General features: G+C 46.1%; 1 protein-coding gene across 2 annotated transcripts; it reads left to right on the top strand.

Moving 5' to 3' along the window:
* Nucleotides 1–2,791: 2,791 nt before the first annotated feature.
* On the top strand, nucleotides 2,792–17,982 carry IRF4 (interferon regulatory factor 4). Of its 2 annotated transcripts, none has more exons than XM_017517241.1 (9): nucleotides 2,792–2,863; nucleotides 4,162–4,447; nucleotides 5,930–6,116; nucleotides 6,935–7,023; nucleotides 7,683–7,824; nucleotides 9,571–9,678; nucleotides 12,158–12,511; nucleotides 15,648–15,760; nucleotides 17,775–17,982. In XM_017517241.1, the coding sequence occupies exons 2-9, from the start codon at nucleotides 4,232–4,234 to the stop codon at nucleotides 17,916–17,918; spliced, it is 1,353 nt and encodes a 450-aa protein (XP_017372730.1). In that variant the 5' UTR covers nucleotides 2,792–2,863; nucleotides 4,162–4,231; the 3' UTR covers nucleotides 17,919–17,982. The 2 variants fall into 2 exon arrangements, with proteins under 2 accessions (XP_017372730.1, XP_017372729.1); XM_017517240.1 differs by having other exon boundaries at nucleotides 7,680–7,824.
* Nucleotides 17,983–24,557: the final 6,575 nt, after the last annotated feature.

Below are 24,557 nucleotides of genomic sequence, written 5' to 3'. Positions count from 1 at the left end.
CCTCCCTTTTAAAGAGTGAATTAGTGAGAAAATAATGTTATCCAAGATTTTAAGAACCTAGCGTGTGTGTGTGTGTGTGTGTGTGTGTGTGTGTGTGTAGGATGGGTTTTTCTAAAATATTTTACTTGCATGCTAATGTATAATTTTAATGACTGGTTGTTAAAATATTGAATTGAGGTAAATTCAGCTTTTCTTACAGTGTTTTTATGATAAATGTGAAATTGAAAATGGAAACACTCCATTCAGATTGTGTGCCAGCTACAACAGAACCTCAGCATGACGGAGAATTCACTGAAATAAGTAACTTCCTCATGGAATATGACAGTCAGCCTTTGTTTTGGGTACACAGTCAATGAACTGATTTCCTATTTGTTTTTACTTTCCAACAAGTTGCGTCATTTGCTGATAGATATCCAGCCTTTTACTAAGGAACCCTGATTTTCTCAAGTCTCAGTGTGTGGAGGAGGTGGGAATTTGGTGGGGGAAGCTTTTTCAATTTGAGAACCTTTGCCATTTTTTGTTTCAATCATGACTAAGATATAAAAATCCATGGTCAGCATTGCCAGTTGCTACCTGGTCACTACCTCCCTGAGGGGCAATGAGGCCATCCAGGGTTTGGTAATCAAAATATTTTATTATTTGTATTCACATCATCATTAAAAAAAATAGCCTCTAGTGAATCAATATGGCAAATGAGTAAACCAGAAGATGGCGTTGAAGATTAGCAGTCACATTTAAAAACAAGGTAGCGGTGTGAAGGCTCACAGTTTCACGCAATGACTGTTGTTCTGAACTAAAAGCAGAGGATGTGGATGAGCTAAAATTTGAAATATTTTGAGAATGACTAAACCCGGTGCAGAGGACACGTGTACGAAAGTGCAGAAAGCTCTCATTTGCCATTTTTGTACTTAGCAGACTCCTGTCTAGTATGTTGGTGAACGTTTGAGGCAAAGGTAACCATTGATTAAAATACAATGCAACAAGAAGGCAACGATCTTTGCTTTGTTCACTGATGTTTTCCAAGTGCCTAGGATGCTTCCTGACAAGTCATAGGTGTTCAAAATATATTTGTCAAATGAATAAATCTCTGAAAGGAAAGAAAAGGAAGAAAAACAGGTTGTGACCATAACTTTTTTTGAGCAAAACCCTGTTGTTTATTACATAGATTTGGGTAATGGAAAACTTACTTGGGTGAAATGAAAAATGGCATCCTGTTAATTTCTTAGAATATCTGTTGGTTTTAGGAAAAGCATACATACCTCACCACCTGTTTTGCTCTAGCCTAAACATAGCTTTTTCTTTGTTTGGGAGACATTGACCCAATATATAAATTAAAAGGAAAACTGAGAAATAAGTGAAATCAAAAGCTTTTCCAAAGTTGCAAGTTGCCCTAGGGTGGTGGTGGTCTAAAATCACACAAAAACCAGTGATCTGATGGTTTACCTGAAAATGCAAAGTAAACACACATACTCAGCATCCCAAATGATCAGGTGAAAGCTCAGCAGATGAAAGCTCACAGATTAACTTTGAGATTAAAGACATCTTGGAAAAGCATGTAAAATCCCAGGTCCACTTAAATATTATTCCTATTTGGGGCTTTTATTTTTATTTTTGAAACGGAGTCTTGCTGTGTCACCAAGGGTGAGTGCAGTGGCACAATCTTGACTCACAGCAACCTCTGCCTCCAGGGTTTCAAGTGATTCTCATGCCTTGTCCTTCCAAGTAGCTGGGACCACAGGCACCTGCCACCACACCTGGCTAATTTTTATATTTTTAGTAGAGATGGGTTTTCACCATGTTGGCCAGACTGGTCTGGAACTCCTGACCTCAGGGGATCCATTACCTCAGCTTCTCAAAGTGCTGGGATTTTAGGCTTGAGCCACTGTGCCCGGCCTATTTGGGGCTTTTATACCCCAGTAGTAAACTGCTTTCCACCACATTGAGGTTGAAATGTCATTTTAAGGTGAACTGAAGCTTGGAAGTGACTAAGCACTTGGATCCTTGGGGACCCGCTCCCCCTACCCCATTTCTTTCATGCTAAGATAATTGAAACTTTAGGTTCGAGGCATTGTCTGAGTTACTTGAATCACCAGCCTAATAGATGCAAAAGGATGCAAGCTTGTCAGACACGCAGACACCGTATTTGAACCACGCTTTACAGCTCAAGGGACCTGGGCCATTTCCTATTTTCTTTTTAGTGAGTGCGATGTTCTGTAAACACCACGGAGGGGCAGGGTTCGGGATAATGGCCTTGCCACGGGTGCTCCCGCAACTGCCACCTCCAGTTCGATTTGGACCATTCCTCCGTCTTCGGTTACAAGCTCTGCAAAGCAAAGTCCCCTTCGCACCAGATTCCCGCTACTACACGCCTCCCATTTCCCGCCCTGGCCACATCGCTGCAGTTTAGCTGTTGCAGGTGATTGACTGGCCTCCTGTCAGGTCCTGGCGCAAAGGCGAGATTCGCATTTCACACCTCGCCCTTCGCGGGAAACGGCCCAGTAACAGTCCCAGAATCGGCGCGCGCCCAGCTTGGAGGTGCGCTCTCCGAGCGCGATGCGCAGCGGGTCGCCAAGGACGCGGGAACCCCAACCCGACCGCGGCAGATCCCAGCCTTCGCGCTGGCCCCGGGGTTCGCCCGTCCGGCTCCGGTTCTCGGCTTGCAAAGTCCCGCTCGCCAGTCCAAACCCCGGCCCCCTGCAGGACTCGTCGCCCTTCCCCGCCCCGCCCCGCCCCAGGCCCCGCCCCAGGCCTCCAGGCCCCGCCTTTCAAGTTCTATAAAGTTCCTCTTTCCCACCTCGCACTCTCAGTTTCACCGCTTGATCTTGGGACCCACCGCTGCCCTCAGCTCCGAGTCCCGGGCGAGGTAAGGCCTGGAGTCGGGCAGGAGGAGGGGTGTAAGGCTGATAACAGAGAGGACCTGGAGCGCGAACCAGAGGTTCGATCCCCAGGGCAACGCAGGGCACCCCGGCTCTGGAGCGGGAAGGGAGCGCGCCCGGTCCTGGAGCTCCGACTCCCACCCCATCTTCGCTGAGCCGGGAGCGCTGCTGCGGGCTCCGAGGCCCGCCTCCCGAAGCGCTGCCGGAGCCTCCCCACCTGCACTCCTTGCTCCCGCGGCCCCGCCACTCGCCAGCTCCCGAGGTCGCTACACGCTGGACGGGATGAGCTAACCGGACTGTTGGGGCCCCAGGAGTGGCTGAGGCGGGGCGGTCCAAGGCACCCACACAGGATGGCACACTTGCCTGCGAGGAACAGCCCCGACCCCGTGAACCCCAATCCCAGGCTCCTTTCCCTGCTCTTCGCTTTTAAGGGGCCCCAACTCACCGCAGCCTTCAGCGCCGGCGCTCACCCGCTGGCGGAGTAGAAGGAGGAGGAGGAGCTCCACATCTGGGTCACTCGAGCCTTGCGTGCGATGGCCTAGCCGGCCTGGCGCGGTCCCTGCCGTCCAGGCAGCTGGCGTTGCCCTCTCCCGCGCACTCCCCTCCTCGGTCTCCCGGGCCTGCTCTGGGGTCCGGCGGACGCTCTGCGGGCGGAATCCCTTGCTACTGGGCTACAGCCCCCGCTGTCCGCCACTGGTTGTTTGCAGGGCCCAATTAATTCCCGCTAGCTAGGCAGGGATAGGGGTCCTATTCGGGACGAAGGGTCGGGATTCGAGCAGACAAAGCGGAGGGTGGAAGAACCCGGTGTTGCGCCTTGAACGCCTGGCGGCAGGCGGGGTCCCCAGCGCGTGGAAACTGACAGAGTCGCGGGAAAGGGGCGGGAAACTACTTGGGAGTGGGCGAAGAGAAGCGAGGCTGCAAGTGAGTGCCTACGGAGGGTCAGGAGGGATGGCGGCTGGGAGATGGGGAGAGAGTGCAAAGCCAGCGGCGCGCGTCTGGAGCCCTCGGGCTGCCGGTGCATTACCAGAGTGGAGAGGGGAGCAGGCGGGTGGAGGCCTTCTCGAGGCGGCTCTTGGAAGGCAGACGACTGTGTCCTCCCAGGGGATGCGCCTGGGCCAGCCGCGAAGGTGCCTTGTCCAGAGGGCCTTGGCGACCCTGACACGGCTCGCGCGTGCTTCGCAGCCTCAAAGACCCCAGGGCCTCGTGGTCACTGCCACAGGGGATAGGGGGCTGGGTGCCCGGAACTCTGTGCCTCGTGGCTGAAGGGCAGCTCTCCTCCCTGCAGCGCAGCGCAGTGCACAGCAGAGCAGAGTGGGCGAAGGACCCCGGGCGCGGGCGCGGACGGCACGCGGGGCATGAACTTGGAGGGCGGCGGCCGAGGCGGAGAGTTCGGCATGAGCGCGGTGAGCTGTGGCAACGGGAAGCTCCGCCAGTGGTTGATCGACCAGATCGACAGCGGCAAGTACCCGGGGCTGGTGTGGGAGAACGAGGAGAAGAGCATCTTCCGCATCCCCTGGAAGCACGCGGGCAAGCAGGACTACAACCGCGAGGAGGACGCAGCGCTCTTCAAGGTCTCCGGCCCAGGGAGCCCGCGGGGGCGCGGCGGGAGGGCCCAGAGAGCCCGGGGTCCCCGGCGTTGACTCCGCGGCGAGCCCAGGGAACTGCGCGGGGCGGACGGGCGGGCGGCGGGAGCATCAGGTGGCATCGCCCGCAGCCACGGGAGGAAAGGAGGCCTCAGCTCTTAGGGTGCACAGGCCGGGAGCCGGGTCCCAGTCCTGAGCGCGTGGCGACTGCAGGGAGACTCTTGGAGGCTCGGCCCGGGGAAGGGCGGTCAGAAGCCTGAGGGTTCTCGGTTGTTGGTCTGTGTGTTCCCGTTTCCACGCAAGCCTCCCACCCTGCCTCCGGATCCGGGTCTGCCTCCTTCATCAATGGGTCTCCCTGTCTCTCTCGGTGCGTCCCGCGCTGGTGCGGCTGTCTCTGTTTCTCTTTCGCTGCTTTCTCTCTGAGTCTTTCTCTCTGCATGTTTTTCCTGAGGTCAGCCTCTCTTCACTCTCCTGCTAGCTCTTTTCGGGTGCTCCCATTTCTGTGTCTTTCTCTGTGTGTGTGTGTCTCTGCCTCTCTCTCTCTTTCCAAGTCTCTCTGGAAACATCCCTCGCATCGCTCTGAAACTCCGGCCTCTCTCTGGATCTGTCTCCCTTGCCATTTGCGTGAGTGCACACACGTGTGTACGACTGTTTTCCCCCAAGGCAGTTTACCCAGAGAACTGTGCGTCTGGGCCCAGCCCCCACCTGTGGGCAGAGCAAGGGAAGGGGACTTCCTCCGGGAATTTGGTCTGAATTTGCTCTACGGTGCCTCAGCTGCGTGGCCATCCAGATGTCTCCTGTGGGTGGCAGCTCACACCACAGCTGTCCTTAGTCCTAGGCAAGCTCACCTCAGACACTGAGGAGGGTGGGTAGAGCCCCCTCCAGGAACCTCTGCATCTCAGTTTACCTTTTATAAACACCCAGAAAATGTGTGTCTTCAACTTGGCAGTGATAGGGTCCGAGATGGAAAATAATTTTCCTAGGGGATACCTGGGGTCTTTCCATTTGCATTTTGAGCAACAGTGTAAATCTGAAAGACCTGTGTATCATCCTCTCTTTTAGAAATACAGTTTCAAGATTCTTTGTAAAATATCTGTATTTTTGGTTGTGCATGGTGGCTGACACCTGTAATCCCAGAACTTTGGGAAGATGAGGTGGAAGGATCCCTTGTGGCCAGGAGTTCCAGACCAGCCTGTGCAACACAGTGAGACCCTGTCTCTGCAATAAATAAATAAATAAATAAATAAACAAAAATAGCTAGGCGTGGTAGTGAGCACCTCTAAGCCCAGGGCCCAGCTACGGCTGAGGTAGGAGGATCTCTAGAATCCAGGAGATCGCAGCTGCAGTGAGCTATGATCATGCCACTGCACTGTAGCCTGGGCAACACAGCAGGACTCTGTCTCTGAAAAGAAAACAAAAAAACTGAGATCCATATTTTGAGTTTTCATTCTCTTCATTCTTGACCGCCAGGCTTGGGCACTGTTTAAAGGAAAGTTCCGAGAAGGCATCGACAAGCCAGACCCTCCCACCTGGAAGACACGTTTACGGTGTGCTCTCAACAAGAGCAATGACTTTGAGGAACTGGTTGAGCGGAGCCAACTGGACATCTCAGACCCGTACAAAGTGTACAGGATTGTTCCTGAAGGAGCCAAAAAAGGTAGGGGCTTTCCTGAATTAGGGTCACACAACAGAGGCAGCCAGATCCTTGAGGCCCCTTAACTTCATTCTGAGCATCACTTTCTAGCTTTCCTTTTGTGCTGCCTGACTGCCTTCTGCCTCACAGTCAAGCCCAGCCTCCTTGCCTGAGTTATGTGGGTCACAAGCTGAAATTCCTGTGGTGTTCAGCATAGGAGAGTTAATCACACTGTACACCTCAACATATATGGGTGTGTGTGTGTGCATTGAATATGTGTTTTCCAGTTAGTCTTAAAAGAAAAAGAAAATAACCTGGAAAACTTGTTAAAGCTTTACTTATCTTAGAGTCTTCAATGAGTAACTATTTTGCAGAAGAGGAGTAATGAGTTACTATTCACGGTAAAACACTGTCAACTTTTAAAGTGTAACATGGTCAGCTGAGGTGCTTATTAAAAGTAAGCTTTCTGGATCCCTCTTTTGACGATTCTGACCAGTGTGTCTGGAAGAGAGCCCAGGAATTGGCATCTCAAAGAAATCCTTCAGGTGATCACTTGGGAAGCATCTAGCTGGTGGGGTCCTTTATGTCATGAGGCACATTCACATGCTGTCTGTCATGTATTCCTCTACCTGTCCTATACAACGAAGACCTTGAGGAAAAAATCAGTGTAATGGCATGAACAAATAACTTCCCAAGGGAGCTACTGAAAATTACCTTATTTGTCAACACCGTGTTATGCATTCTAAGAATTAAACACTTAGGTATTTTTACAAGATTTGACATTTAGTTAGGTCAGTTCCTGTTTTCACTTTGTGCCATTTCCCTTTTCCCCAAACACATAGGAGCCAAGCAGCTCACCCTGGAGGACCCGCAGATGTCCATGAGTCACCCCTACACCATGACAGCGCCTTACCCCTCGCTTCCAGCCCAGGTATGGTGGAGGGCACTGGGCACCCTGAGGGCAAGGCTGTATGGACCAGCTGCCCACATGGCCAGAGAACCACAGCAGCCCAGACAACAGAACTTGCCATTTGCTGTGGCTAATCCAACAGCCCAGCAAAACCCCAGGTCACCAAATGAATGCTTCGCTTGCCACAGGGCGCTGCTGTTGGAGTGGGTTTTAAGTAGGGGAGGGTCGGGCGTGTCTGCCTGTTGGAATATGCTTCTCAGGTCTTCTGGGAAACAGACCTTTTGTGGAAGTTGAAGATTTTGGAAGTAGTGCCTTATCATGTGAAACCACAGGGCAGCTGATCTCTTCAGGCTTTCTTGACGTGAATGACAGCTTTCTTTTATCCACTTTGGTGGGTAGAGGAAGGCAAATTCCCCTGTGGTACTTTTGCTGCCAGATTTAGCCATATGATGAAGCTTTACATAAAACAGGACAACACTGTCTCCATTGTCCTTTTTGACCCTCTGTGGGTGTTTCCACCTAGTGTGATGAACGATTCATTCCAGTCTTTTCAGATGATGAAATGCTTCAGCTGTCAGCCTGAAAAGGGATTCCCTGAGGAGTTTGGAGGGTATAAGAGCACCCCCTGTCTCAGTGCCAGAGTGCTTTTCATCTCAGGCTCTCCTGTGCTCCTTTAGCAGGTTCACAACTACGTGATGCCACCCCTTGACCGAAGCTGGAGAGACTATGTCCCCGATCAGCCGCACCCGGAAATCCCGTACCAATGTCCCGTCACATTTGGACACCGCGGCCACCACTGGCAAGGCCCAGCTTGTGAAAATGGTAAGGGAGACACCAGAGCAGAAGAAACAGAAGAGCTAATCTGACTATGGGCCATGGTGAATCCTGGTTTGTCCCGGGCAGCACCAAAACTCTTTCCCCTTCTTGGAGGCTGTGTGTGCAGCTCAGGTGAGAGGAGGATTTTCTCAGTCCTGTGGGATGGTGGCATCCCAGAGCCAAGTTTACGCTCAGGATCCATGCCAGGCACTGCCCTTCATGGGGTCTTATTTAAACACCACAGAGATCATTCCAGGCAGTGGAAAACAGCCCTCTTTTTATATATATAGAGGAGATTGTGGAAGCTCATAGGAAGTAGAAATGCTGGGAGATTTTCGAGCTGGTATATTTCTCTTGAATTGTTGTGTGTTCATTGTTGTTACTCTTGGTATTAGAGGTGATACTAAAACAGAATGCAAAAATACCATGGAAAACACATAAAACATCTCTACAAGGTGGAAAACAGCCCCTTTTATATATATATAGAGGAGATTGTGGAAGCTCATAGGAAGTAGAAATGCTGGGAGATTTTTGAGCTGGTATATTTCTCTTGAATTGTTGTGTGTTCATTGTTGTTACTCTTGGTATTAGAGGTGATACTAAAAACAGAATGCAAAAATACCATGGAAAACACATAAAACATCTCTACAAGTACCTACCTACGGTTGGGTCCCAGAGAAACTTGCTGATTCTGGATTAGATGTGGTCCCCTGCCCTCAGGAGTTCCCCAGACATCAAAACGAGTTCCCTCAGCAGGAGCACTCATTAGCTAGCTGCAGCGAGAATCTCGCAATGCTGTGCTGGATGCTGCAGAACTCAGGCTTTCAGGGCTTTTGAGTTAGTTACTTAAATAGGAGTCCTGAGACGGGTCAACACGTTGAACCCTTTGGATGTTTTAGGAATATTTGTTCCTTCACAGTTTGGCCTTTTTTCCCAGTCATGTTCAGGCTGTCCATGGCTGCAGGTAGTGAAGAGGTGTACTGCTATTTAATGTTTGTATTGAGGGGCATGTTCACAAAAAAGCTCAGAATTCAGTTGTGTTAGCTTTCTTGGAGGGATTTGCAGCAAGGGCTGGTGTCCAATATGGTAGTGGAGGAATCGGCTCACATAAAACTAGTTTTTGAAATTCAGACTTGTGTTCAGGCTCTACGGGAAAGAGGCGATGCTTAGAAGTGTGCAAAATGATGGAATAGGTGGAGACATGTCTTGCAGCATTGGAAACACTAAAAGAAGCGGCAGCAGAATCAGGTGTTCGGTGCTACGTTCTTCCTCCGTTCATGTTTCACACATTGTCTTCAGGACCATGGTTGTCTTCTCCCTAACCCACAAGAGGCAAGAAAAATAGACATAGTCTAAACAATTTGTTCATATTTAATTGAGCTCTTTAGCACAAACTCATGTAGACCTGAGCTCTCAGCTCTGTTGTGAACCCGCTGTGTGAACAAGGACAAATCACATCATCTGTCTCTGAGCCCCAGTCTCCCTGGTGATCAGTTACAGAGAGAGGGCTCCGAGTTTCCTCCCAAAGCTGCGCCCTGGCTCATTTCTCCCTCAGCTTCCGTTTCCCAGCTGGTCCCCGGCTCATCTTTGCCTCACAAGAGTGCGCCTTGCTAGTCACTCGTGCTGGGCATGGGTGGGAAGGTGATTGGGCACCAGTCTCTTCCTTCCCAGGCTTCACACACACCCCAGGAAGACCTGCACTGCGTCGGACTCTCTGTCTAGACATCATCTGATTTCTATTTGCAAATGCAGGTTGCCAGGTGACAGGAACCTTTTATGCTTGTGCCCCACCTGAGTCCCAGGCTCCTGGAATCCCCACAGAGCCAAGCATAAGGTCTGCCGAAGCCTTGGCGCTCTCAGGTGAGTGCAGGGTTTGGTTCTGGATTCACCACAGGAGGCCAGCCTCTGCTACCAGCTCTGTCATCTTTGGGCGGATTCGATGGGACTTTAGACTCTTGCTTTGCTCCCCCTGGGGTCTGGAGTTGATGTAGACGCATCCTGTGCATGAGGTCACCAGAATGAATTAGGAGCAACATTGGAAAACTTAGCAATGAGAAGCCAGCTTGTGGTTCTGCTGCCAGTTTTAGCCACTGGCTTGAATGGAGTCATTTCAGCTTCTTCTCTGGCACCTCTCCAGATTTCTAGGAATGTACACACACTCCGGTTTCCTTCACCAAGGGCCCCTCTTCAGCCAATATTCTCACAATGTGAAACAATTGCTTCGAAGTATAGAAGGGCATCTCATTTTGCGAAGCTGATCATTCTTCCTGGTTCAGCCACAAAGTCCTCCTTCCCTGCTCCCTGGGGACATTAGTTCTGGTCCCTCATCTCTATAATGTTGATATGCCTCAAAGTAATGCATATTTTGATCTTCCTCTGAACTTTAATATAGCTTGCAAACAAATATGGAATCAATCTGATTTTTAAAGTTTTATTTAAAAAAAATTCCTGTACCATGGAGATCTTACCTATTATAAGGAAGGCACCTTTAAGCTTGCCAAGCATATGTGCCATATGTATATTTACTTTTTAGATAGTATTTTAGATTGTTTTTAAATGGGATTTGCATTTATATTAAAAACAGATAGCTTAAGGTTTGCAATTCTTATCTTGCCCTCTGGCATCTTTAAAATTCAGTGATGAAAAATACTAACTAAATGCTGAGGGTCTCAGGGAGACGAGAGTTGCGACACTTTGGTTGCTCACAGGTGAGCTGGAGTTTCACCTGCCAGCCCTTTTAAGTTCTGAATGAGGCTTGCACCTTGTTTTCTGAGATGCTCATGAGTAACTGAGGATGCCCATTGGGAGGAGGTGCTTCTGAGCAGGAAGGCTTGTGTTTGTTTTTAGAAACTTTCAAACCCTTTTCTTGAACACCTAAGACTTGTGTGGGTGCTTGAAGAGTAGGAAATAAACAGCTATTTATATCTCTGCAACCTCGTGATTTCTGATGACATTAAACGAAATGAAACCTGCCCCGAGAATCACCTCGAATGGCCAACACCCACTCTCTTTGGGGCGCACTGTCTGACTCGTTCTCAGCCAGTATGTGGAAGCAGAGAATTGAGACTGTGATGTCTGTTAAGTCTCAAAACCTGCTATTGAGGAATAAGAGAGTTTTGTGGGTTTCTTTTTTTGGTATGCATAATACAGATTAATGATCAGCCATGAGCACATTTATTAGAGAACTGTGATTCCCATTGATGTTGGGGTCTCACACAGTTACCAGTGTCAGCCGCCTTCTGCCTGTGCTGCTCCCCTGCAGGCCGGCCGAGGAGCTTGTGCAAACCTAGCTTGGTTATTTCAGCTCATGGGCGCTGTTTCAAGGATGTTCCTGAAATCAGCAAAACATTTGTAAATGGATTCATCTTGTTTAAAGTTTCAGAGAGCACAGTTTTAGCGTTCTTTTCAAACTTAAGCACAAAGCCCGGTGGTAATTTCAGCAGACTTTACATGAACTTTTAGAGTATTTTTTCTCATTGATTTCTTTCTTTTCACAAGAATTTTGTGATAAAAACACCACATAGCCGATGTGGAAAACTAATTTAAAAATCAGAAAAACAAAAATGAAAGATAAAAGCATCACATTCTACCACCCCAAAATCACCATTAAAGCCTCAGTGATTACCCTTTAATATGTATATGTGCATGTGTTTATATATAAATTATATAGACATATATAATTGAGCATCTGATTATATATGTAATTTGTATATATGTACACACACTTGGGTTTTTACCTAAATGATATCATGTTATTATTTCAGGGAACTTTCAGGTGTGTGGACAGACTTGCTTCCCTTCTGAAACACTGTTATTTTTATTTTTATTTTTTTTTGCTAGCAGAAATTAAACTTAGGGTTCATTTCCTCCAAAGTAAAAACTGATTTACGTAAAGATTAATTTTTGTTCCATGACACATGACTTAAATGTCATCACCACTGTCATCATCATTCACAAATAAGACTTAGTAAGTTCTTAATAGTGATGCTCTCTGAGTTCAACTTATTTTTCAAGAAAAATTAATGAAAGGTACACTCCTCCCTTAAAAAAAGAGTCTTTGGCTACATGTATTTGAAATATGCTAGCTTAGACAAGTTAAATGGGTTTCTTCCCACGGGACTTCACTAAGTGTTGACCAAGCTCGAGCTGCCTATGGCTGTCTGAGGGAGACAAGGGCGCACGGCGTTTCCCAGGCCTCCTTGATGCCGGAACCTTGTGCTCCTCCATGGAGCATGTGGGACACTAGAGTTCCACCACAGGTGCTTGGCTCTGTGGAGCCACTGGCCTCGAGGCGGTGTCCTTGGCCCCCAGCACTGACTCCGGCGCCCTGTGTTTGCAGACTGCCGGCTGCACATTTGCCTGTACTACCGGGAAATCCTCGTGAAGGAGCTCACCACGTCCAGCCCTGAGGGCTGCCGGATCTCCCATGGACACACCTACGACCCCAGCAACCTGGACCAGGTCCTGTTCCCCTACCCAGAGGACAATGGCCAGAGGAAAAACATTGAGAAGCTGCTGAGCCACCTGGAGAGGGGTGTGGTCCTCTGGATGGCCCCGGACGGGCTCTATGCGAAAAGACTGTGCCAGAGCAGGATCTACTGGGACGGGCCCCTGGCGCTGTGCAACGACCGGCCCAACAAACTGGAGAGAGACCAGACCTGCAAGCTCTTCGACACGCAGCAGTTTTTGTCAGGTAAGGCTCCTCATTATCTGTTAGAATGGAGGTGGTGATGGCTCGCCTACCATAGGGGTCAGAAATGACAGGGTCCTTCATCCTAGGCTGAAGTCTTCCTTCTGTGGACTCTGGTGCCCACCGGCCTTGACCCCAGTAGAGATCTGTCTGGCTCTGTTGTGGGCAGAGAGTCCGGAGCACAGGGGGACTGTGGCAATTCTGGTTTTCAACAAACAGTCACACGTCTTAACACAATTCCATTATGTTGCACTATGATCTCAACAAACATGTCTGCTGATGTGATGGCTCTTTCCAGGTTCCCAGAGAAATCGTAAAGGTTAGAAGCTTATTGTTAATGTTCTTGGTTGTCAGATGTGTCTCCCTCAGGCAGATGCCACCCCACGAGTGGGATGGAGGGTGGAGTGGACTGAACTGATTTTGCACAGGGAAGGTTCCAGGAGAGTGCTTTGAGTCGGCTCTGTGATATGAACGTTTCTAAGCATATTTTTCAGAACTAGTGAGTTTTGTTTTCTACTTTGGATTTCATGACAATTCCATAAGCCTCTGGCTGGCTTCTGTGACGCCCCTGGCCCTGTCATGCACAGTGCCCTGGAGGCTTCGTGGAGTCGTTGAGGTGGAGGGAGCCTCCAGAGTGGAAGGGAGCTGTTTACCTGCCAGCTCACTGCCAGCTCTTCCTCTGTCTCTTCCTAGCCCTGCCTCTTCCTGAACCCCTTCACAAACTCCTGCGTCTTTGATTTTTCACATGCTTCCTCGTTTCCTGAAAGTGCTTCTTCATTCAACTGATTAAAATAAAAATATGACACATCTATGTGCTCTGGCACTGTTGACATGTGCTCATACTTTTGGGTGTAAGTGGCCCATCTTTTTGTAAACATCCAAATTATCTTTTGGTGCCCACAGCAAATATGTCCCTAGATAACTTAGCTTCAGGCCAGGTGTGTTGGCTCATGCCTGTAATCTCAGCACTTTGGGAGGCCAAGGTGGGCAGAGCACTTGAGGCCAGGAGTTTGAGACCAGCCTGGCCAACATGGAAAAACCCTGTCTCTAGAAAAAAAAAAAAAAAAAAAAAAAAAAATCAGGAGGCCGAGGCACACAAATTGCTTGAACCTGGGAGGCAGAGGTTGCAGTGAGCTGAGATCACACCACTGTGCTCCAGTTTGTGGGACAGGGCCAGACTCTGTCTCAAAAAAAATAAAAGCAAAGAGAAAAGATAACCAAGCTTCACAGAGGCTGACAATAGGAAGAGGGAGAACTGTGCTGTTCCCCGAGGCGGTGGCAGGTGTCTCATTCTAAGTGGCAGAAGTATCCCCAAGCCCCAGTCAGGGCGGCCCCATCCTTTTTGGGGTTGGGCATAGTGTTCATGGGGGACCAAGGAACTTGAAGGGCAACTGTGGGGACCCCCGTCAGCATCTCCTGTGTCTGCTTTGGGATCTGGAAGAGCTCACATGGGACAGGAAGACTGAAGTCCAGTGGGTCTGGATTTCTGAAGACTCTGGACCTCGGTGCTTCACAGGGTGGGGGCTTTCTAATGAAGGTGTCACAAGGAACTGGCACTGGCCTCTCTGAGTGCCTCTTGTCAGGCATTTTTAGGGAAGTAGAGCCTCCATGGTGACTAAGCGACTCAGTGCTGGAAGGTGCACTTTGAGTCACAGGTGCACTGCGTGAGAGACAGCACAGGCAGGGCAGACGCTTGTGAGAGTCCTTCGGCTGCAAACTCACATGCTTAGAACTTACTATTAATCTGTGAGCAAGAGCTAGTCTTGGCTTTTATTCCTTCCTCTGTAACCAAGGGCTGTGCTCTTTGCCCACTGCAACCTCTCACCTCAAAGTGTTCACTGAGGTTCAAGGAGGATGCTGTGAACGTAAAAACAGCAGCCGTGCCGACCAGCTTCTGCATAATTAAGCATTCCCATCAAATGCTCTCATGGTATCTAGGGTTGGAGGCACGCTTTTTCAGAGAATTGTGCCAGCTCCCCACTCTGATTAGCCTGTGTAGGTGTTGTCTCAGATCACGGTGAATGTGAATGTATTTTACACATTCTGACTAAGTCGTTTGGGTTTGATTTGAATTCTGGAAAAAAAAAAAGCAGGAAGTCAAATAGTTCTGTGAGTTAGCTAGAAACTTGTGTTCAGTTGAAGAGAACAGTGGAGATCTCTGATATCTCCCCATTCAGGGTCTGTGCAGGCACTAGGGACAGCCCCCTGGGTGCGGCCCGAGGGTGTGTATCTGATAAGGATGCATCTGTTCTGCAGAAGCTTTAGCAGCTCCTGTGTCAAATCGTTTCTTTTGCGGGCATGACCTCTTACTATAGGTACAGACAGAAGATTCGTCTTGTGTACGCGGGAGGTGGCATGGGCTTAAAGTAACGGGGTGAGGGCACGCCTTCCCAACAATGTTCCAGTCCATTTCGTATCTTTTGGGTAGGCATGGTGGCTTCGGGATACATATGTATATATCCACAAGGGGCAGGTGGGGTAGGGGCTGCCCTGCTTCCCTACTCGTGTCAAGTTACTATTCTGTCCCTGGAGACAGGCAAGAAGCCGACTCAGAGTTACACAGCTCAGAGCTTAGGCACAGCGACAGAAGGACACAGCTGTCGATGGCTGCTGCTCAGTCACCACGTTGACGTTACGTATTTTCTGCGATGCCTGAGTTCTGTGGATGTCCGCAGTAGCTCAGATGCTGGGCTCTGTAGTGATGGGATGAGGTTTTAAAATTATCCTGGGATGTCAAAACATTCTAATTTTTTAAATGAAAATCTGTCCGTGGCAAAATTGGTCTTTTGCCATTGCGTGACTATGTTTCTTGTTCTTTCTCTGCCAGCTTCACTGTGGTATGCTACCTTTTGAATCTTCATGGGTCCAATGCTGTAAAGCAGTCTTCTAAAGCTGTTGACTAGTTCTCCTTGAAGAATCAAGGGAGACCGAGGGCCCTGGGGGAAAAGCATCCATATGAACGTATATATGCTATTTTGTATGTGGGGTGTTCACATCAGGAGCCCTACTTGGGGAAATAAAGAGTGCTCATTTCTCTTGCAGTGTTCAGAATCACAGTAAGCTCTTGCTTCCTGTTTAACCTGGTGTGTTTGGTGATAAGGGTTTCTGAACATGGTGTTTTTCTTGTGGGCTTCTGCAGAGCTGCAAGCGTTTGCTCACCACGGCCGCTCCCTGCCAAGATTCCAGGTGACTCTGTGCTTTGGAGAGGAGTTTCCAGACCCTCAGAGGCAAAGAAAGCTCATCACAGCTCACGTGAGTCCTCAGTTACACTCGTACTATGCACAGAGGCTTCCTGTTCTTTATAAAGAGCAGAGTCTCATTTAGAAAAGTCCCAAGTGAAAAGTAAATGTCAAACGACCTGGAAGAATAAGCGCAACCCTTAAAGTGGTGAGGAAGGAAGCGTGGTCCAGTGAGCAGCAGTGTGGGGACCCATGTGCTCCTCCCAGACTTGAGATCTACTCATCAAAGAACCAGGGAGGACAGCCCCAATGGAGGGTCCCACCCTCCCCATCTTTTTTGTTTTTCAGGAAAGTTGTCATATTTCCATTTTATGGGAATTGAAAAAGAGTGATGTGGTGAAAGCTGCCCTTTAAAATTCTCCATGTTAAGACTGCTTGGAGAATGCTATCTAGCTAGTGGATCTTCAATCAGTGGAAAAGCTTTTCCCAGATGGGAAGCTGTCCATTCCTTGGAGGCCTTTTTTACGTCTCTGGAGATGTGTCCTAGCACCTGTTTTATTTCTGGAATTTTAGAAATTATTTAATCATTGGGTATATGATATTTCAAAGATGCTAAATGTTTCAAGGAATTCAAGTAGCTCAGAGTCGCATAATGTTCTCTAGCATAGTTCAGGATGGGTTCAACTGTGGCAAGTCGTGCTAAAGGGTTAGGGTTAGGATTTGGGTTAGAGTTTTCTTTTTTATGAGAAAATGTTTCTGTAGATAAGATGAAGCATTACTTTGCCATACAAAACAGAATCTTTAACCCTTAAGACTTTTGAATTTGAAAACTTCACATTGCTACAAACTTGTAATTGTTATTAATAGGCTTGGATAGTGAGCAATACCAGATAAACTTACACCCCATCGCATCAAAATTCCCATCAGATTCTAGGTCTGATGTTATTTCTCATTGAGAACTGAAATGAAATATGATTTAATCTTGAACATACAACCCCCGCTTCTTGATTTTAAAAACAAAGACCGACCAACCAATATATAATCCCATAGACTCAGGAGTTTTCTCATGAGTTCTCTCCAGTGATTGACTTAATAATTGATGTGATTGTTGAAATAATAACTCATATGTTGTTAACAATAGGAATTGCCAAATTACTGAATAAACTTGGCATTGATAAGCAGCATTTAAGAAGTTGATGATCAGCTATCACATCAATCTAATTTTAAGGGTGACTTGTATGCAAGTTCTGGCCCTCTAAGTGAGGCAAAGATGGATCCCAAGACGATCCCTCGTCCTAAAGACAAAGCTGTGTGGTCCATAAAATGAATAAACACACTTGTACACCTATGAGTTCCACTTTTAAAAATTATTAATTAATTTCAGGTACTTACATAGGAGTTTTGCTTAGGTCGTTATATATAAAATACAAACTCTAATAGCATGATTGATGGAGAGCATTCAGCTTGCCTTAGATGCTGTCAATTCAGGAAAAGCTGAACATCAAGGTGTTTAGTTTTGCTTCGTTTTGTTTTATTTGGTGAGTGTGATCCGTGCTAATAACCAGACAGGATAAATTTGCGCCCAATTAACTTCTTTTTTCCCGCAATAGTAGTAGTGTTGTTGTTGAACTTTATTTTCTTTTTCTTTTATCTCTGGTTTAGAATTATACAGATTACCTAGAAAGCAAATCATTCAGGATGAGTTCCTTGTTTCTTTCAAACTGCAGTTGTGGAAAAACAAAATCATTGGCCAAGATGACCCTGCAGATGACCTCAGACTTCCTTTTAATTTGATCACTTTACTTGATTTGATTCAGTTTTAGTTAAATGTACATTTTAAGTGGCAGTTGATTTGAAAGTAGCAGTTTTAACCCAGAATTAAGTAGCTTTGTCCGCTTCTTTACAGGTTGATCTATGGAAGGACTAACAAAAAATTCCTTCTTTAGATGGCTCCAAATATGTTTTAATGTGTTCTAGCACGTAACTTTAGGCTTCCCGTTACAGTCTCCTTAGAATCTGAGTGCTATTTAATAGTGAGCCAGTTGCAGGATATCTCAGTAATGTCTTTTTAAAATCTCTTCTTAAAGGTAGAACCTCTGCTAGCCAGACAGCTGTATTATTTTGCTCAGCAAAACAGTGGACATTTCCTGAGGGGCTACGATTTACCGGAACACATCAGCAGTCCAGAGGATTACCACAGATCTGTCCGCCATTCCTCCATTCAAGAATGAAAAACATCAAGACGAATGATTTTTTTTTCTTTTCTTCTTCTTCTTTTCTTTCTTTCTTTTTTTTTTTTTTNCTATAGTAATCAAATTAGTGTGCTACTAGCATAAAAATAGGCATACAGATGAATGGTATAAAACATATAATAAAGGAATAAATCTATACATATTATTTTAATTTTTTTTTCACAAGGTCTTGCTCTATTGCCCAGGCTGGAATGTAGTGGCATGATCTCGGCTCACTGCAACCTCTGCCTCCCAGGTTCAAGAGAGTCTCCTGCCTCAGCCTCCCTGGTAGCTGGGATTACAGGTGTGAGCTACCGCCACCGCACCAGCCCAAGGCAAATGATTTTCATTGTAAATATTTGACTTTGGTGGAAGCATGTAATTGACTTCACTCTTGCTGTTTTAAGGAACTCAGAAGTGGAGATTTCAGTTCAGCAGTTGAGGAGAATTGCCGAGAGACATGAATGAAAAATCAGTGACATCTGATTGGCAGATGAGCTTATTTTAAATGCAAAGGTGGTTTTGCATTTCTTGTGTTCCATAGACTGCCATCATTGATGATCACTGTGAAAATCGACCAAGTGGTGTTTACATTTTACTTAAATGTCTTCTTAAATCTCAGCTTGTTGCAGATTAGGTCTTGTTGGAAGACTGAGCAAACTTGCCTTTCAGTATCGACCACTGACCAGTGTGATGACTGCTCGTAGGTATATCTGCACCATTTCTCAGGGAAGTAAGGTGTAAATTGAAGAAGACTTGCCCACAGAAGAAATGTATTAATGTATGTAGGAGCTGTAGTTCTTGTGGAAGTCGCTTGCTGAGTGGAGGAAACGCAATCTGTGATGGAAGCTGTGCCTGTAGCTGTGGGGAGGCCCATTCCCCAACTGCCAGCGGTTTCCTGGTATGGGCCACTCTGCCCTGCTGTCTCCCATTGGCTTTCTCTCCTTGGCCTTCCCTGGGCGCCAGCGAGTAAACTTCCTATTTCCTTGAGCCAAAAAACACAGGGCTACTCTGGAACGAGGCATTTTTGTCTTATAATCAGGTGATGGTTAACTTTTCTTGTTTCTTTGTTTTTTTCTGTCTCTCATTGTTTAGAAATGCAAAAATTCTTCTCCTAAAGAAGAAATTAAGGAACATTTGTCTTAATACTTGGACTGTCCATGTACTAAGCCCTTTGTTCTTCTGCTAAACCCTTCTGTCCACATACTAAGTTATTTGTTTCCCTCCTCTGAGCCACTCCCCTCTGTTTGTTTGGCTGTCCAGTGTCAGCCATGGCGACACTAAAGGAGGAGGAGGAGCCGGGGACTCCCAGGCTGGAGAGCAGAACAAGGCCAGGACCCGCCACGTGAAGCAGGATGGAAGCTGACTGCGGAACTGCACATTCAGTGGGCTGTTTCTGCTTATTTCATCTCTTCTATGCTTCCTCCTGCCAGTTATAGTTCAACAGGGCCTTAAAATTACTGGCCTTTTTCCAAATGCATCTATTTATAGAATCCCAAAGACCTCCACTTGCTTAAGTAAACCTGATCACTTACATTTTTGTGGTTTTGAGAAAGGACAGCAGTGTAGACTGGGGCGTCGCCTCCAGGGTGCTTCTCATACTGCAGGGTATTTACTATTACTCCCAGCATCCGCAGAAGATTGCAGAGCTCTCAAATGTGTGCTCCTGCTCATCTAATCAATAATTTAGATTCGTTCAACAAGCACATAGTAAGCGCCTGTTGTATCCCTACATTACACAGGTTTCAGCCTTTATCAGGCTTAATGAGCATGAAACACTGACACATCATTTTTTAATGTTTAAAACGGGTTTCTAATATTAAAGTCATAATGTGTCAACTACAGAAAATACGAACAGTAGAGAAGAACAAAAAATAAAAAGCATTCTCCTTTTTTCCCAGCCCAAATTCTCCTCTCTAAAATGGTTTCCACAAAAAAAGTGTTTATTCTTCTAACACATTTCACTTTTCTGTAAATATACATAAACTTAAAAAGAAAACCTGACGGTGTCTCTCGCACAAAATTTCATGCAGTGCTCCTTGTAGCTGACAGTGAAGATTTACCTCATTCTGCTCAGAGGCCTTGCTATGGACCTCTGCTACCACCTACTCAGTAGATTTTGACCTTTCATGAGCCACACAACGCAGATATGTATTGGGCAGCAGACTGTGTTTCGTGAACTGCAGTGATGTATACATCTTATAGATGCAAAGTATTTTGGGGTATATTATCCTAAGGGAAGGTAAAGATGATCTTAGGAACTGCTGTTTCACGGGGCCCTTGCCTGTGACCCTCTTCGCTGAAGAGTATTTAACCCCACACGGCACTTCAAAGAAGCTCTCTTGGAAGTCTGTCCCAGGAGCATCCATCCTGTCCTCTTAATTCTCCAGTGGATGCTCCATTTCAATTGCTTTGTGACTTCTTTTTCTTCTTCCTCCTCTTCCTCTTCCTCCTCCTCCTCTTCTTCTTTTCTTCTTCTTCTGCTTTTAACAGCAGAGCTGAATTTTCTGGAAAATGCTTGTTGGCTGGGGCTACTACCTCTTATCTTTATATCTATGTGACTGTTAACTGTTTTGTTTTTTTTTTTAAATTTTGAGTGATCCAGCATATGACCTAGAGAATGAACTAGATATGAAATGCCCAGGGTTGGAAATCCTAGCACATGTCTCAGCACTCTGCAAAGGAATGGCTTCCTCATTCCTTGTCTTGATAAAGTGGAATTGGCAAACCAGAATTTAGTTTGGACTCAGTGGACAATGCTTTTGAAGAGTCTGGGGACTGGTTATGTTAAAGGGCATTGGGGCACATTGAAAAAATGTATGTGTCTGCCAGGTGCATTTCTTGGTTTATGTCTTGTTCTTGAGATTTTGTATAATTAGGAAAACATCAAGCTGTAATTAATGTCTCCTGGAACACTATAGAGAACCAAGTGACTGACTCATTTACAACTGAAACCTTGGAAGCCCCTCAATCCCCAGTGGAACAGGACAGTTAGTCACCCTTCAGAAAACCCAGCTAATGTATTGGGTATGAGCTAAAAAGAGACTGGTCCATGGTGAGAAAAAATGTAAAAACCCTACAGTAGAATGAGCAGCCCTACCCAAGGGCAGGTAGGTGTTTGTTTGAAAAAGATGGTCTTCGGGCTAGGACATAGATGCAGCTAGCCCCAGGGGTTATATAACTGGGAGTGTTGGGTGCTTGCACCTCTCACCTTTGTTGATGCTCCGCCAGGAAGGCCACTTTGTGTGTGCCCATGTCAGTTACTTTTTTAGTAACAATTCAGATACAGTGTGAACTTCCTCTCGTTGTTCTCCAGTCACATGCCCCCTCTTCCCCACAGGTGAAAGTGTTTTCTGAAAGTGGTGGGATTGCTTAATGTCTTTATTTGTATTCCATATCTCCCCAAATCATCTGTGACAGGCGGCCTCTGTCTGAATGGTGCATGAAGGCTGTCTGACCTTACACACCATTTTGCAGGTTACTTTTTACATGCCCCATTTTTGAGACTGATCCTCGATGTAGGTGGATCTCCCGGAAATCCTGATAGCCTGTTACATGAATGCCGTAAAGGTCAGTTTTTCTGGTATTTATTTTCACAGCTTTGAGGAATATGCATAAGAATGTAGCCGAAGTGGAGGGCATGAGAGAGAAGGGCCAGGCCAACAGGCCAACCCTCCTCCAGTGAAATTCCTGTGTTGCTTCAAACTCTGAGCTAGATGGGACTTAACAGGCAGTGGGGTCTACTTCCCTCTCCTCAGCATCCTGTGCCCCTGACTTTCTGCTGAGTGAACTACTGTCATGTAGGACCCAAGAGGCCCCCGACTGAAAGTTTAAATTTCCCGTACTGAATCTGTGTGTTGCTGAGATTTGTAGGAAAGGATGCTTCACACACTAGATGGAGCATGCTGTGCTGCCTTTGGTATATGTTGTGAATTTTTATGTAAATTGTTTTGCAAAGCAAATTGATATGTTTGATAAATTTATGTTTTTAGGTAAATAAAAACTTCTAAAAACTTGTTTTGGAGTGTGTGTGTGCATGTGTGTGTTACTAAACACACATCCTGATAGCTTTCAAAGCACTTTCTCCTGCTGTTATATTCTTTTTTTTTTTTTTTAATTGTATTTTGGCTCTGGGGTACATGTGCACGTCCTGTATCCTGCAGGTTGTTGCATAGGTACATACATGCCATGGTCAGTGAGGCTGCTATATGTGTCGCTGATCAGATCTCAAAGTGTTCAGCTTCTTAAACAATACAGACAAACGCTGATCAAGTGCCGGGCAGTTCTTCCCACACAGGAGGGTCTGTGAAGAGTAATCATCTTGCTCTCCCATTGACACCTCCCTCCTCTTCCTTTACCTATGCTTTAAAAGGTTTAGGGCTTTCAAGGAAGTTGTTTTTAATGTTTTCTTTTGTTTAGATTCAAAGCTCCTCTCATTTTTGACATTGCTGAAAAGAAGGGATCTAGGTTAACCAGCATTCTGAGTGTGAAAACCGAATGGAAAACTGTGGATAATGAGAATAGGGTTTAGATGGAAGCCCTGGGGATCTGTATGTCTGCTGTTAACCTCAGCTCCAAACTCTTCCTCTCTCTGAGCAGCCAGGCCAGGGAGTCTCCTTTCTCAGTGTCATCACTTCTGTTGCTCAGTTTCTATAGATCCACTAACTTCCAGTCCAGCCAAAAAACTCAAAGGACGAGGCTGCAGCTGCTGGTGGTAAAATCCTTGCAGCTGAAGGTTACATGGAGCTGTCACAAAAGTGTAGTTTGGATCTAGAATTCCCCCAAACAATAGATTAGCATAATTTTGATTTTGCTAAATGGTAACTAAAGGAGAGGAAATATAATTTTTTTCTGAACCCTCATAAGTTCAGTTGAGACACTTTCCTGAAAACAAAAGCCAGATTAACAGAAAAATCAGCAGATAATGTGTGCTGTACTTATCATGTGGAAGAGATCTCAGTTCAAAAGTATCTCTCTCAAGTCAGTAGCTTAAGGGTCTTGCCTAAATGGTATTTTAACAAAGATCAGTAAATCTTAGCACAGTGACAAGACAAAGGAGACCGCAGTCCCAGTGTTTTAAAAGGTGACAAAATCAGAGAAGGTGGTAAAATCTGTTCCCAGATTCCACTGCTGCCTTCTCTGGAAGGAAGGAAGGATTTATCTTCCAACATCAGGAAAACAGGCTTATGCAGAGTGCTTCCCTGTGTGTTCAGTGTTTTTCTAACTTAACAATTCTCAATATTTTGGGGAAAAATGGGTTGGTTTCCTTCAGTCCTCGATTGAAACTTTACTTTCAGAAAGTTTCACATGTTAAAAGCTAAGTTGGTAGTTTTGGATTTAAGTTGGTAGATTTGAGTTAGAGGTTTTAAGATAAGAGATTTGGCAAAAGAGGAGAAAAACATAGGTTGGAACAAGTAAAAAGGAACAAATTTGGGTACATTGTTGCATATCTTATCAGTCTTTTAGTCCTGAAATTAGGTCCCTTCAGTGAAATCGCTGCATCTCATTTCAGAGGTGGTGTAAGTGGGTTTCCACCAGAGTTAGGTCTCCCATATGATGTAGTCAAACAGGTACTCAATCAGAGACATTTCTATGGAAACAAAAAGAAAACAAAGATTTATGTTTCAAGGAGTCTATAAGCTAGTTTCTGGAGAGCAGCCAGCTGAGATTTCTAGATTTGGGTTCAGTGGCAATCTGACAGATTTTTCTGGATTATAATGTTCATCAGATGTCCCAGTGAAGTTTTTGTCCATAACTAAATTGTGATGATTTCTTCAAAGTTTATATCAATTGTCCAGTTTGCAGGGCTTTGGGAAAGGCACGGTCTTAATTTCTAGTGATTTTGAATCAGAAAGGTGGGAGAAAGTGGGGAATGTTAGTCTGAAGAGCCATAGCAGATATTAGAGGAAACTAAAAATTCAGGATTCAGTCCAGATAATTTTAAAAAACTCTAAAACCATGGACAGGGCTAGAATCTAATAATGGCTCTACTATAGCTGCTCTGAAACATATTCTCTTTACAGTCACCTTCCAATTTACCAAAGGTAATCACAGTAAGTCCAATTTACTTACAAAACAAGTTTAGTGGCCTGATCATTTACATAAGTACAGCAAAAATAGTGATTTAATACATAAGCTCTTTTTAAGGTGGCTTTGCCGGAACTTTTCGAAAAGAATTTTAGAATAGACCACTAAAACCCTCTCCAGGCTAGGGAGCCATGTCACAAACTCACCAACAGATATTATCTGAGATACCTGGGTAAATTTTTTTTTCTTGAGGTCCCCAAAATGTTTTGAGTTTCCTGGGCCTGTCAGAAAATGACATTATTATTATTATTATTATTATTTTATTATTATTTTTTGAGACAGAGTCTCACTCTGTTGCCAGGCGCTAGGCTGGAGTGCAGTGGCACAATCTCGGCTCACTGCAACCTCCGCCTCCCTGGTTCAAGCAATTCTTCTGCCTCAGCCTCCCGAGTAGCTGGGACTACAGGCGCACGCCACCGCGCCCAGCTAGTTTTTGTATTTTTAGTAGAGACGGGGTTTCACCATGTTGGCCAGGATAGTCTCGATCTCTTGACCTCATGATCCGCCTGCCTCGGCCTCCCAAAGTGCTGGGATTACAGGCTTGAGCCACTG

The sequence above is a fragment of the Cebus imitator genome, unplaced genomic scaffold (genome assembly GCF_001604975.1).
Source record: "Cebus imitator isolate Cc_AM_T3 unplaced genomic scaffold, Cebus_imitator-1.0 Scaffold623, whole genome shotgun sequence".
In the NCBI taxonomy this organism is placed as follows: Eukaryota; Metazoa; Chordata; class Mammalia; order Primates; family Cebidae; genus Cebus; species Cebus imitator.
The sequence above is the reverse complement of the archived record's forward strand: the minus strand, read 5'-3'. Positions and strand labels throughout refer to the sequence as shown.